The sequence below is a fragment of the Physcomitrium patens genome, chromosome 2 (assembly GCF_059467195.1).
Source record: "Physcomitrium patens ecotype Gransden chromosome 2, ASM5946719v1, whole genome shotgun sequence".
In the NCBI taxonomy this organism is placed as follows: domain Eukaryota; kingdom Viridiplantae; phylum Streptophyta; class Bryopsida; order Funariales; family Funariaceae; genus Physcomitrium; species Physcomitrium patens.
In genome coordinates, this window is record NC_143411.1 from 2,527,395 (window position 1) to 2,539,151 (window position 11,757).

The 11,757-nt window shown below is 32.3% G+C and overlaps 1 protein-coding gene across 1 annotated transcript; it reads left to right on the top strand.

The window, feature by feature from the left end:
- Positions 1-432: 432 nt before the first annotated feature.
- Positions 433-3,009, top strand: LOC112274233 (uncharacterized). Its single transcript, XM_073531898.2, has 3 exons — positions 433-899; positions 1,235-1,423; positions 1,560-3,009. Exon 3 carries the CDS (start codon positions 1,565-1,567, stop codon positions 2,762-2,764), a length of 1,200 nt encoding a protein of 399 aa, XP_073387999.2. The 5' UTR covers positions 433-899; positions 1,235-1,423; positions 1,560-1,564; the 3' UTR covers positions 2,765-3,009.
- Positions 3,010-11,757: the final 8,748 nt, after the last annotated feature.

Genomic DNA, 11,757 nt, shown 5'->3' on the forward strand with positions numbered 1-11,757 from the left:
CATGATACACTTTATACTTAGATACCATGCTAGAATAATTTATATTCAATGTATTTATGCATTTTAAATATTACAATGAATTCTAACTTCTCATAAAAAGTACTTGTATTCTTACTCATAGCATATATATATATATATATATATATTTATACTATACTATATATATTTATACATATATATATATATATATATATACACATTTGTACTGATATATACTCATGTTCTACATCATTTCTAGAAATGATGTGATTTCTAGAAGCACAAGAACCACCACCACCACCCAATCTCTATGTCAGCATAGATTTCTCACAAGCCCACAGGAAGAGGGAGGATTCCGTTTCAGAATCCCAGTTGTGGATGATGATCTCATCTCAGGCTTGTGTCTAATGATTTAATAATACTGTAACAAAAAACACACACCTTCAGCGGTACACACACACACACACACACACACACAGACACACATACACACAGACAGACCATGCACCTGATGACTGCACGGCACGAAAAGGACTGGATCCATCGTCGAGATCTCGCCCGGGTTCCTCATGCAGCTCCATTTGTGTAACTGATCAGTGAGTTACCCATTTCTTGTGTGTGTGTGCGAGTGTGTGCTCATTTGCCTTGCGGGTTTTGCTGATGGAGCTCCCCGAATGAAGAACCCAATTGATGTTATGTGGGAAGTCGGGTACACGTTTCAGTTATCTACAAAAGTGAACCAGCTGCCAATTGTTTCAGTGAATACACACAAAATCCCTGCAGTGGACGGACATTGTTCTGCTGGCTGAGTCCTTCTACGCTTGCCGCCGGTTACGGTGGTTGAAGGGAGAGAGCAGCTTTTAATCGGCTGCTGTTTTCTCTGCATCTGAGGAGTATCTGAAACCCACGGAGTTCGACTGGTGAGTCCTGCATGTGTGCGTTTGCTACATTCAGTTAGCATCATGTGTTTTTTGGCAGCGAATGTTGTCCAGCAATAGTTGCAAGGATTTTGCAATGCGGTTTTGCTTGTGTTTTTTTGTTTTTCTGTTTTTTTCCGATCCTGATGTGCACAGCGTTCAGGTGGGATATTTAGGGCTGCAGATCTCTACAGTCGTTAGAGATCTGAGAAAGAATTACTTGAGTTTAAATTATGTGTGCGCTTTGGATCCACATTGGTAGCAAGAAATATTCAGATATTGCTGGAGTATTAAAGTGTCTTACAGTGGAAATTAAAAGACGTGTTATGTCTCGACAGGGCTTCCTGGCCATTCTGCACAACCTGAAACGCTGTAAAACCAACAAAAAACAGAAATGCAAATGAAAATGCATTTCAAATGAAAACGCATTTCAACTCGAGCAACGCTTCGTCGGATAATCCGAATCCACTGGATTGAGCATCACTAGGTGCATTTAGGTCGAATTGAGACGAGATCAGCTTTTTAAGATACGTCCTCAGAGATCAACACTCTCTGTGGTTTCAAAGAAAGTTCTACACATGAGAAGTATTTATTTTTCACTGCACATTTCTGTTGCACATATTTTAGCGAATGCTCACGCGTAATTATATCCCCTCTTTACACCAGGCATGCAATGCTGGGAACAGCTTTGGAATAATCAGATCTCGCAGCACCGCAAAGCACTCTCGAAGAACCCGGACGCTGTTACAGCAGGAAGCGACTCGCAAGAGCTGATGAACCCTGAGCACACCGACTGCAGCTCGCAGGCGAAATGCCAACCTAAAATGACTCTTGTAAAGAAATCAATAGCTGCGGCACGGCACGTAGATCCATTGATATACGTCTGCATTATACTTATCCTCTTGGGCTACATGGGTGTCGACGTCTACACTCGCAGAGCGTCGGAGTATGATCCTAGAGCTTGCCCGCCGCTCCACGCAGACGCATCAGCACATCAACATGGGAAATTGACAAGAAAAGGTACTCGAATGATGGACTGTGGATCAATCGAGGGCCATCTTCCCTTGGAGCGGAGCTGGTTGCTGCAGAGTGGAAGCAAAAGTAACTCGCCAGACGCTTGGCGCTACATGAAGTGGATCGGAAAGCCGGCGAGGTGCAGGGTTAAGGGGCATTTAATCGAGGCTCTCGATGATGTGTACAACTTCCGGCGGGGGTATGCGTTAAAGTACGTCGCGGATGTCGAAGACAAGACTCATATTTTGCCGTGGTTGCTTGGGAACAGAGTCGACTTGAACTTGCCCCGGCGGCGAGTGCTGATGGACCTCGGCGGCAACAGGTTCGACACCAGTGTTACGTGGTTTAATCGAATGTACCCATGCGATTTTACCGAGGTGCATGTTTTCGAGATCGACAGGAACCTGTTCAAATTCCCCAAGGAGGACCATGAGGAGTTCAATGGACCCTTTCAGAACTCCGCATCGATTATGGTGAGGAATGCGCCGCCAATCCCCAAGTGGATGATTGACCGCATGAAGCTATACAACGTCTTTGTCTCGGACGGCGATGACCCCAGCACCAATGCCCTCAACATCACGCGATTCATGACGGAAACTCTGGACCTTAAAGCTGCAGATACGGTTGTTGTTAAGATGGACATCGAGGGAAGCGAGTGGTCCATTCTGAAACGATGGATGGCTAACCCTGAAATACCGCGGATTGTCGATGAACTGTTTGTGGAGATTCACTACAGCCATGAAAGTATGGATGCGTTCGGCTGGCAGCAGTTCAAGGATCACACGAGAGACGATGCCACTCGTCTTCTCGCTGCACTGAGATCAAAAGGATTTTTCGTTCATGCATGGCCGTAAGTGCACTGTCAGTGGCTCTAATCATTCTTGATCTGATCATGTGAGCCATCGTCAACTCGATTGAAAGTCTACTAGAGTCTTCATCGACCTGAAAATTCTCTCAGAAGGTTTTGTGTAGATTAGTTGGTTGCAGCAGTAGCCTATATTTTGTCTCCGGCGTCAGTCAATTTTCTTAGCAAGGCTTGTTCAATTTTATGAATTGTTCATTTCAAAATTCGACATTATGGTTCCAGTGCGTTGATTAATTCCCGGTGCATATTCTTGTTGGTCAGTCAGTTGAGTTAAGCAATGTGATTCCTCGGACAATCCAAGGTAACAAGCTCTTATCACTTGCAATCTTATCAGAGTCTGATTGAATGCATCTACCAAGTAGAACAGCACCTCAATCTCATACAATGATAGATCCAGCACAAATGTCACTGAATAGCCTATTTCAAACACACCTGTCTCTTCATATTTGTGTGACCAGTCCGAAATAGCTAATGCAAGTTGATGTTACCTGCAATTCAAAAATTACGCTTGCAAGTCATGAGTTGCGCAACTCAAGCACGATGTTAGAAACAAAAACGTCAGTGTAAAATATTGCTACCCCTACGTTGTGAATCAAATCAGTTGCTATCCAGCATCGCCAGAATGGAGGTTACACAGCCTCAGGACTTCCCAGTACTCTTCTCACGCCCAGTTATTGAGAGCCCGCTAGCCGTAAGAACATTGGTCTCTAGCAACAAGACCTCTTCAACGAAAATCCTAGCAGCTATATTCTCCAAAGTGCTTGTGGTTGGTTCTCCTAAACATTTCTCTCTCTTGTCTGTAGGTCTTGGATGATAAAAACGGTGCGGTTATCTGCTCTTACAAGCAAAAAAGCCACAAAGATGGACTATGCAGTGACTTTGCAACTAGCCAACATCTGAGAGCTCCGGTCATCAGTTTCACCATCCTTGCTAAGGCAGCCCACATCGCAGAGTCACAGAGAGGCATCATCCTATGTGCTCCCACATCAGGGAAGCAGTCACCAAGCTGGCACATGTAGCCAAATGGCTCCCCTATAGCCTAGCCTACTAATCCTATGCCTGAAGCTGGCAGTGGTTGGATGCAGATGGTCAGTTGAGAGACTACACTGTAGCAGCAAACATGGAATCAGTTGGGGCCACACTTGGGGCTCCGGAGTGTAGTCTTCTAGTTGCAATCATCTTCAAATTGGATGCCTTCGTCTTTTGTTTAGGCAACTCTTTATCAATGCCATCTATTTGTTTAGTTGTCACTTGCTTTGAACAAACTGGTTTTTAACCTTTTCTTTGTCATGGTTTAAAAAGGTTGATGGGATGTAAGATTGGTGCAAAATAAATGTTGTCTTCAAAGTTTCAAATGTTGTTTCTTCTTTTTGATTCTATTGAAGTTTGTTTTTATAACTCAAACATGTAAGTAGATCTACAACTTGAGAGAAGTTTTTGATGAAGATGGAATAGTAGTTGGTAAATTCTAAAAAAACATTGGACATCTCTTACCATTTTTGAAATCTTTTAATCTATAATAGTTTGAATTTTTTTAGGATCCATTATAAGTCCATCATTTAAAATGATATATTTTAAGAAATCAACTTGAGTAGTATGAAATATACACTTTTCTATTTTGGCATAGAATCCCATGTTTCTTAATTTTTATAATACATGACAAATATGAAGTTCATTTAAGATATTTAAGTTTATTTATGAAGTTATTTATATTCTTAGAATATATTAAGATATCATCTAGGTAACAAACAACAAAGTCATCTAAAATCTCTCAAAAAATATCATTCATTAGATGTTGAAAAACTACTAGTCCATTTATAAGTCCAAAAGTCATGATGTTGTATTCAAAATATCCATATTTTATTCAAAATATAGTTATCTATTCATCTCATTTTTTGATGTGTATCAAATTATATGTTCTTTGTAGATCTATTTTTGTATAGATCTTAGTTTGATTCAATTGATGAAAAAATTCACATATTAAGGTAGAAGGTATCTATTTTTTATGGTGATTTTATTGAATCTTTGATAATCAACACACATCTACAATGATCTATCTTTTTTCTTTATAAATAAAATTAGAGCTCTTGCTAGAGATTTGAAATGGAGTATGAAGTTCTTGGCCAGATTTTTTTCAATATACTTCTTGAATTTAGCCAATTCATTTTGTGATAAACTATAAATTGATCCAAACAATAGTTGAACTCCTTCTTGAAGGTTAATTGAATAGACATAGGAATGATATTTTTATAAAGTATCTGCATTCTTCTTTTCAAATATATCTTGAAAATCTTGATATTGACTTGAAATGTAACTTGAAGTCTTTCTACTGCTAGAAATAGGTGTAACATAAATGGCATAAGATGATCATTTTTTTGGAGCATACAAAAAAGCTCTTATACCTACAAATACATGTTTAATTACACTAAACTTAAGACTTTCTTTTTAATCAACTATATTCTTAATTATACTTTCAAAAAATTTAAGACTATGAGATATTTAATTTATTGTTGGATTATATTTTTTTAGCCATAATAAACTTAAAATAATTGGATTAGAAAGAGATCCAATAATATTAAATATTATAAAGCTATTATAACCATTAGTTGTTACTTTTATAGGAAGGATTTCATGAATAATATTTTTTAAGTCAAAGACAACCATCTATGATTTCTATATGAACATGTTTAGTTTTTTTCCGTAAAGGTATGCTATGTTTTTCAAAAAATTCTTCATCTAAGAAACACATTGAGGTTCATGAATCTAACAAGATAAACGCTTTGTGATATTTAGGTCTTAAAATAATATTTATCATAAAAAATATATATATATATATATTTGAAAAAAGAATAGGATTTTCAATAAGTATTTTATAAGGTTTCAGCCACAAGGTCTCTATTATAGCTAGACAAACTTATTTTTTGACATATTATCTTCTTTAATAGCCATATTTTTTATTTTGAGGTTGCATCACTTCTTTACATAATATTAAATAATTTACTTAGGTTCTCCACAATACAAGTACAATCCTTTCTAATGACGATGAGTCTTTTCTTCCTAAGTAAGTTCTTTAAAATATATTGTATCTATTTACATATCTTTTATTTCTAAAAGTATGTATTAAAAAGATGTTGGCATTATCATTGAATTATAGTAATATTGAAGTGTACTTGTACAACTCTCAAATCAAAATTTAAAAAGTCAATTGTGACACTTCACAATAAAGTCAATTGCTTGACTCAATGTTTGAAGATTAGATAAGTTGACCATTAATTTTTCCACCTCATATTATAATCTATAGAAAAATTAGTTAACAACTGCAGTATTATTTCACTTGATATCAATTATAAGTTATAAAAACTATGAAGCATATAATGTTATCAATTAATTTTCATATTGCAAAATATAGATCAAATTGGTTGAAACACGAATTGCATCATGTTTTTCTTATATGGATCAAAACTTTACCAAAAAAACCTCTAGATTATCCAATATTGAATCTTGTTGTTCAAAAAAAGATAAAAACCATGATAATGTTGAATCTAAAAAAAGTGTATTAATGAATGTATCTTGCAATCTTAGAATGGGATGGCTTTGGAATTGAAGTTCAATCACAAATTGTATTTGATTGATAAATCCTTGAAACTTGGATCTTCTACTATCAAACTTCTTGAGTAATGCAATCCTTGGTTCTCTATCACTAGAAGGATATTCCACCATAGAAAAAAGAATATGATTTGGTACAAATATTGAAGCTACTCCAATCACTTTTATATCTTCACTCCCTTCTATTCTTGTTGCTCATTGTAGTGGTAAATTGAGTTGATGCATCACAAGCATTAACTCCTTCAATTGCTCTTGCATTTATGTCATTACACTCTTTATTTTGAGAATCTCTACTATAATAACACTTAAAGAAAAAAAAATGTCTGATATTGCTCAAGACAAATAAAAAAGAAGATTTAAAAATAAATGAAAAAATCCTAAAGACAATATCAATTTAGAAGAAGGTAATCTGCAACTCCTAATATACTTAAGTCTGTTAAAAAAATATATATATATATATATATATATATATATAATCCACTTTTAATCAAAGAAAAGATAAAGCTCAGATATTATAAGTGTATTCTTGTCAATCTGTCAAGGAGAAGAATTCAATGAAAGAAAATAATCAAATGATGCTCTCTGAAAGAAATATAATAAAATAAAAATAGGAAATTATATATATTAAAAAAGAAAGCAAAATTGCTATTCCCACAAAAAAAAGAAATTTAAAATTCTTAAAAATAGACTAGAAGTAAAAAAGGAATTGACAAGAGTGAAGAAGACTTCACTCTTGCCTCTATATATACTATCTACTTAGGATCTATGTGACAATATTCTATAGAACCTCCAAAAATGTGTTGACTTTGTATGACATATATCTTAATTTACAAGGCAAGTTTTTTATATAGATGCCACATAGTTAGCTTGTTTTCCAAGCTACCAATACATATGGCACGTGGTTAGCTTATTGACCAAGTTTCTAAGCTATTTATTAACTATAAAGACATGTAAAATCAAAACATCATTTAAGAAGCTTCTAGGAAGCTTATCTAGAAAGTATTATGAAATTAATCTAATTTTATCTACTTCTACTTATTCAAATTATTTAGATAAAAAATTATAGTAGATATATATATATGTGAAAAAAATTTGGAATCACACCAAGCAAGTTTATAATAGAGCCAAAGCATCTTTTGGTTAGCAATATATTTTTATTTTATTTTATTTTATTTTTTCTACATACATAATGGTTATTTCATAACTAAAATAGAATAGAGTTGCTGAATTTTTAGTTGGATTTTTTATAAGAATATTCTTTATATTATCATATAATAATATAGCCATTAGATAATATATATATATATATATATATATATATTTATTATAAAAGAATTTAATTAAAAGATATAGTAAAACAACATAGATAAAAGATAAAAAGTAATAAAATCCTATAGTATTAGAATTGTTATTTATGAAAATAGATTCTATTTATTTTTTATAGCTATAAATAAAGAAAAATAAGATAGATTCAAAAAATAAAAAATATAAGCATATGTAAGGAATTAAAAATTGATTATAAGAAAAATTACTTTAAAAAAATAAGCATTGATACTTGAAAAGGATTGGTTGCCAAACAAGATCAATATTAGACTTTGAGGCACAAAATTGAGTACCTATGCTATATATGAGGTTGTTTTGTCAATTGGAGAATAGAATTTGAGAGCAAATTAGAGATAGATTTTTTAGTGTTGCTTTTATATCATCTAGATTAATATTAAGGATTTTAGGAATTTTCAAAGTTAATGATGTATTTGGTAGGTTTAGATTTTGAGAAATAAAAATATATTTATAAATTTGAGAGTTTTTTTGCGTTTTGTAGCATATGTATTAGTAAAATTTTGGCAGTTTGTTGTTATGCTTATTATAAATATGTATAAAAAATTTAACATCAATTGATAGTTAGATTAAAGAGTACAAGAATTTTTGTGGATTATGGTCTTAAATAATTGAGATTTAGGATCAGTGAGGGATTTTGTGATGTCAAAATAATTATTAATTTGATTAAAGCAAAAATTAGTGAGAGAAATTTAGATTTAAATTTTTATATATAATCCAAATTTTGGAGCTATTAAATGGTTTAATAAGGAGAAATCTTTGTTGAAAGATCAATATTCAAGTTAGAGAAGGAAAGCAACCAATAACCAAGAGGTTTTAATAGCTTTTCTTATAATTGATATGTGTGATTTTTAAATTTTTTGTATTGGTTGTTAACTTAGTTATTGCAAATATTACAAGTTTTGAATCAAAATCAATTGTTCAAATATTAATTATTAAATTTTTAATCTATTATAGGATTTGTAAAGAATTTATTTAAGATTTAAGATTTGATTAGAGATTGATTATAATTAATTTAGGATTCAGGATTTGATTAGAATTGGCTTAAAATTTTATTTAAGATTTGATTAAAGATTTGGATTTGGTTAGGATTTAGTATTTTATTAGGATTTAATTAGAATTGATTTAGGATTTAGAATTTAGTTGAGATTTAAATTTTGATTAAGATTTGACTAGGATTTAATTAAGATTTATTTTTAGGATTTGATTTAGAATTTTATTAATATTTCATTAGGATTTGGATAGAATTTTATTAGGATTTAATTAGTATTTAAATAAAATTTCATTATAATTTTATTAAGATTTTATTAAGATTTTATTAAGATTTGATTTAAAATTTAATTAGAATTAATTTAGGATTTTATTAAGGTTTATTGAGGATTATATTAAGATTTGATTAAGATTCAATTAATATATCTATTTTTGATATTTTTAAGATTTTTATATTATATATTTTATTAAGATTGATTTATTATTTTTTTATGTTTTTTAATAAATTTTTTAAATTTTATTTGGATTTAATTAAAGATTAATTGATATTATTATAATTTAATTGTAATTTATTTAAGATTCTATTAGAGTTGTTAAAATTGGCTTGTTGTAAGTTCTATTTTTCTTTTTACAGCCAAGTGTCTAATGCATTCTTAAGCAGACTTCACTTAATGCAACATACTTCTAGCTTGTAGTTCTTTTGGACTTACATGCTATATCTCTTTACTAATGCAAATTATTTTTTTGTGATTATAGATTTGAAAGAAGTATTAGCTTTTACTTAATGAAGCAAAGATGTTAAGATGTTGTTGCATCATGCTTCTGTACATGTTGCATATTCTTCTTCTTTATGCTAGAGCTCATTTAAGACTTTATTTTGCAATATCTTGGAATTTTAAAAAAAACCTTTGCATTGAAATATTTTTGTGTCAAGATGTCACTTTCATGTTTATATTAGATGACATTTAGTATATTATTGCTTGACAATAAGGTTAGAAAAGTCTAGCATCCTATCAATAGTATTTAAGTTGCTTTTAGAAAGCTGACATGCTTGTAATAATACAAATATTGGGCTAATTATGCATCAAATCATTTAGAGATTGGACTTCTTCAATGTTGAGAATGTGATAATTTTCAACTTTCTTCATGATCTATTAGAGACTCAAAAAAAAATGTATGTAAAAAATTTGCTATTCAAAGTAGAAGTAAACTTTTATAATAAAAATAGGAGCATGTTGTTAATTTATTCTACTTGCTTTATTCAATACTACTACAAACTTCACTTATTGGGACTTTAAATTAAATAAGTACTCAATTTAGATTGTTAAAATAGCATGATAAGTTCTATTTTTTTACAAATCAGCTCTAATAGATTAATAATATAATTTAGATTGTATTTATAATCTACTTATAGATAATTATGAGAAAAAAATCACTCTCATAGGATATGTGCAAAAATGATATTTAAAACATTTGTAATTTTTGCAAAGTTGTATCATTATTGTTGCTTCAAGAATTTCAAAATATAAAGCAAAAAATTATATAGATATCTCAATATATACATCACTTCTCAATATATTTGTTGGCCTATATAATTTATTCTTTAGACAATTGATTATTAAATTTTCCAACCTCATCGTAATTATTGCAAGCTCCAAGAATTGATTACACATTTTCTCTTATTTGTAGGGAAGTAATAGATCAAATGTATAATTAACAGTATTATAGATAAAGTAAGATCCTTAGAAGTAATAATCTAAATTTGAAGCGACATCATAGCTAATAATTTAAAATTATTCACCAATTGATATTAATGATATAAAAATCAACAATTGCCAAAACGCAACTATTTCTTAGTAAATTTCAAATTTGATGCTTAAATAGAACGCCTAATATGTTTGTTATTGTTCTTTTGTAAAAAAAAGTGTTATTATCAAGTGCTAGTTTTTCATATTTATATTAATAAAAAATGTTAAGAATATATAGAGAGATATATTCTACAACATTGGTGAAGAAGCCAATATTATGTTGATGACATACATAGGTTTGTTCTAAACTCTCTTGAACTTTGATTTTTCTTGTATTCTCAAAAATGTGAGGAAAAAATATTTGCACTTCTTAAAAGTCTTTAGTAAACACTTTTAAATATGATTTTAATGCTGAATGTTGACCTACTTATGATGTACTAACACTTCTAAAGTATAGAGAATTATTTGTCTAAGCTTAACAAATCGTTTCTTCTGTGATATCCAAGTATTTTGTAAGTACATAAGAACTGCATGGGCAGCATTGGGAACATAATTGATGCAAACATTAGACCATTCCAGATTGTAAGGCTCGAGATAACGGCTTTGCCGGATTGTGACAGATGAGCAATGCACCGTGAGAAATGCAGCTTCATGTGCATATTCTCAATTACCGGTTACGATCGGTGGCGCTTGACGCTAGATACATGGTTTTATGTGTTCGACACTGATAGGAATTCACCCTTTTCCCCACAGATACCATGCTCAGTCATGCCATTTTCATAACTATATAGCGAAGTTTGGATTGCCACAGAATTATCTAGCGACATTTCCAAGGATCTGGAAGCGTCTCAGCCTTGCCGCTCACTCCAACCTGGTGTTGCAGCCGGATCCTCTACTTCTTGTGCAACATCGTGATGCGAAGGGACTCGGCTTGTGGGCGCCAGTTTGGTGACCCACCTGGACTCTCACGCATAGGGAAACAGAACAAACTTCGGAGCAGATAATCCCTTCACGGGATTGTTTACTAAAATTCGTGCTGCGCTAAACAGTGGTGGGATGGATGGGGCGATCGCAAAGGTGATTGTTCTGAAACTCATGAAAGGTCTCAGACGGTGAAACCAACTCTGGTTCTTCCGGGCTTTTCCAGGTCTTTCAAGAGGATCCGACGCCCACTCGGTGGAGTCCCACGTCTCACCACCTGTAGTCCGTATTAATGTATCGCTGAGATCATCCGTTGTGATGCAGCTCGTTGTCGAAATGTCAGTCGTTTCTTGTCTAGTCACATTCGGCATACTAGAAG

Bases quoted from the DNA above. Each gene is read 5' to 3' on its own strand.
- LOC112274233 (XM_073531898.2), top strand. From the start codon at position 1,565: ATGCAATGCTGGGAACAGCTTTGGAATAATCAGATCTCGCAGCACCGC.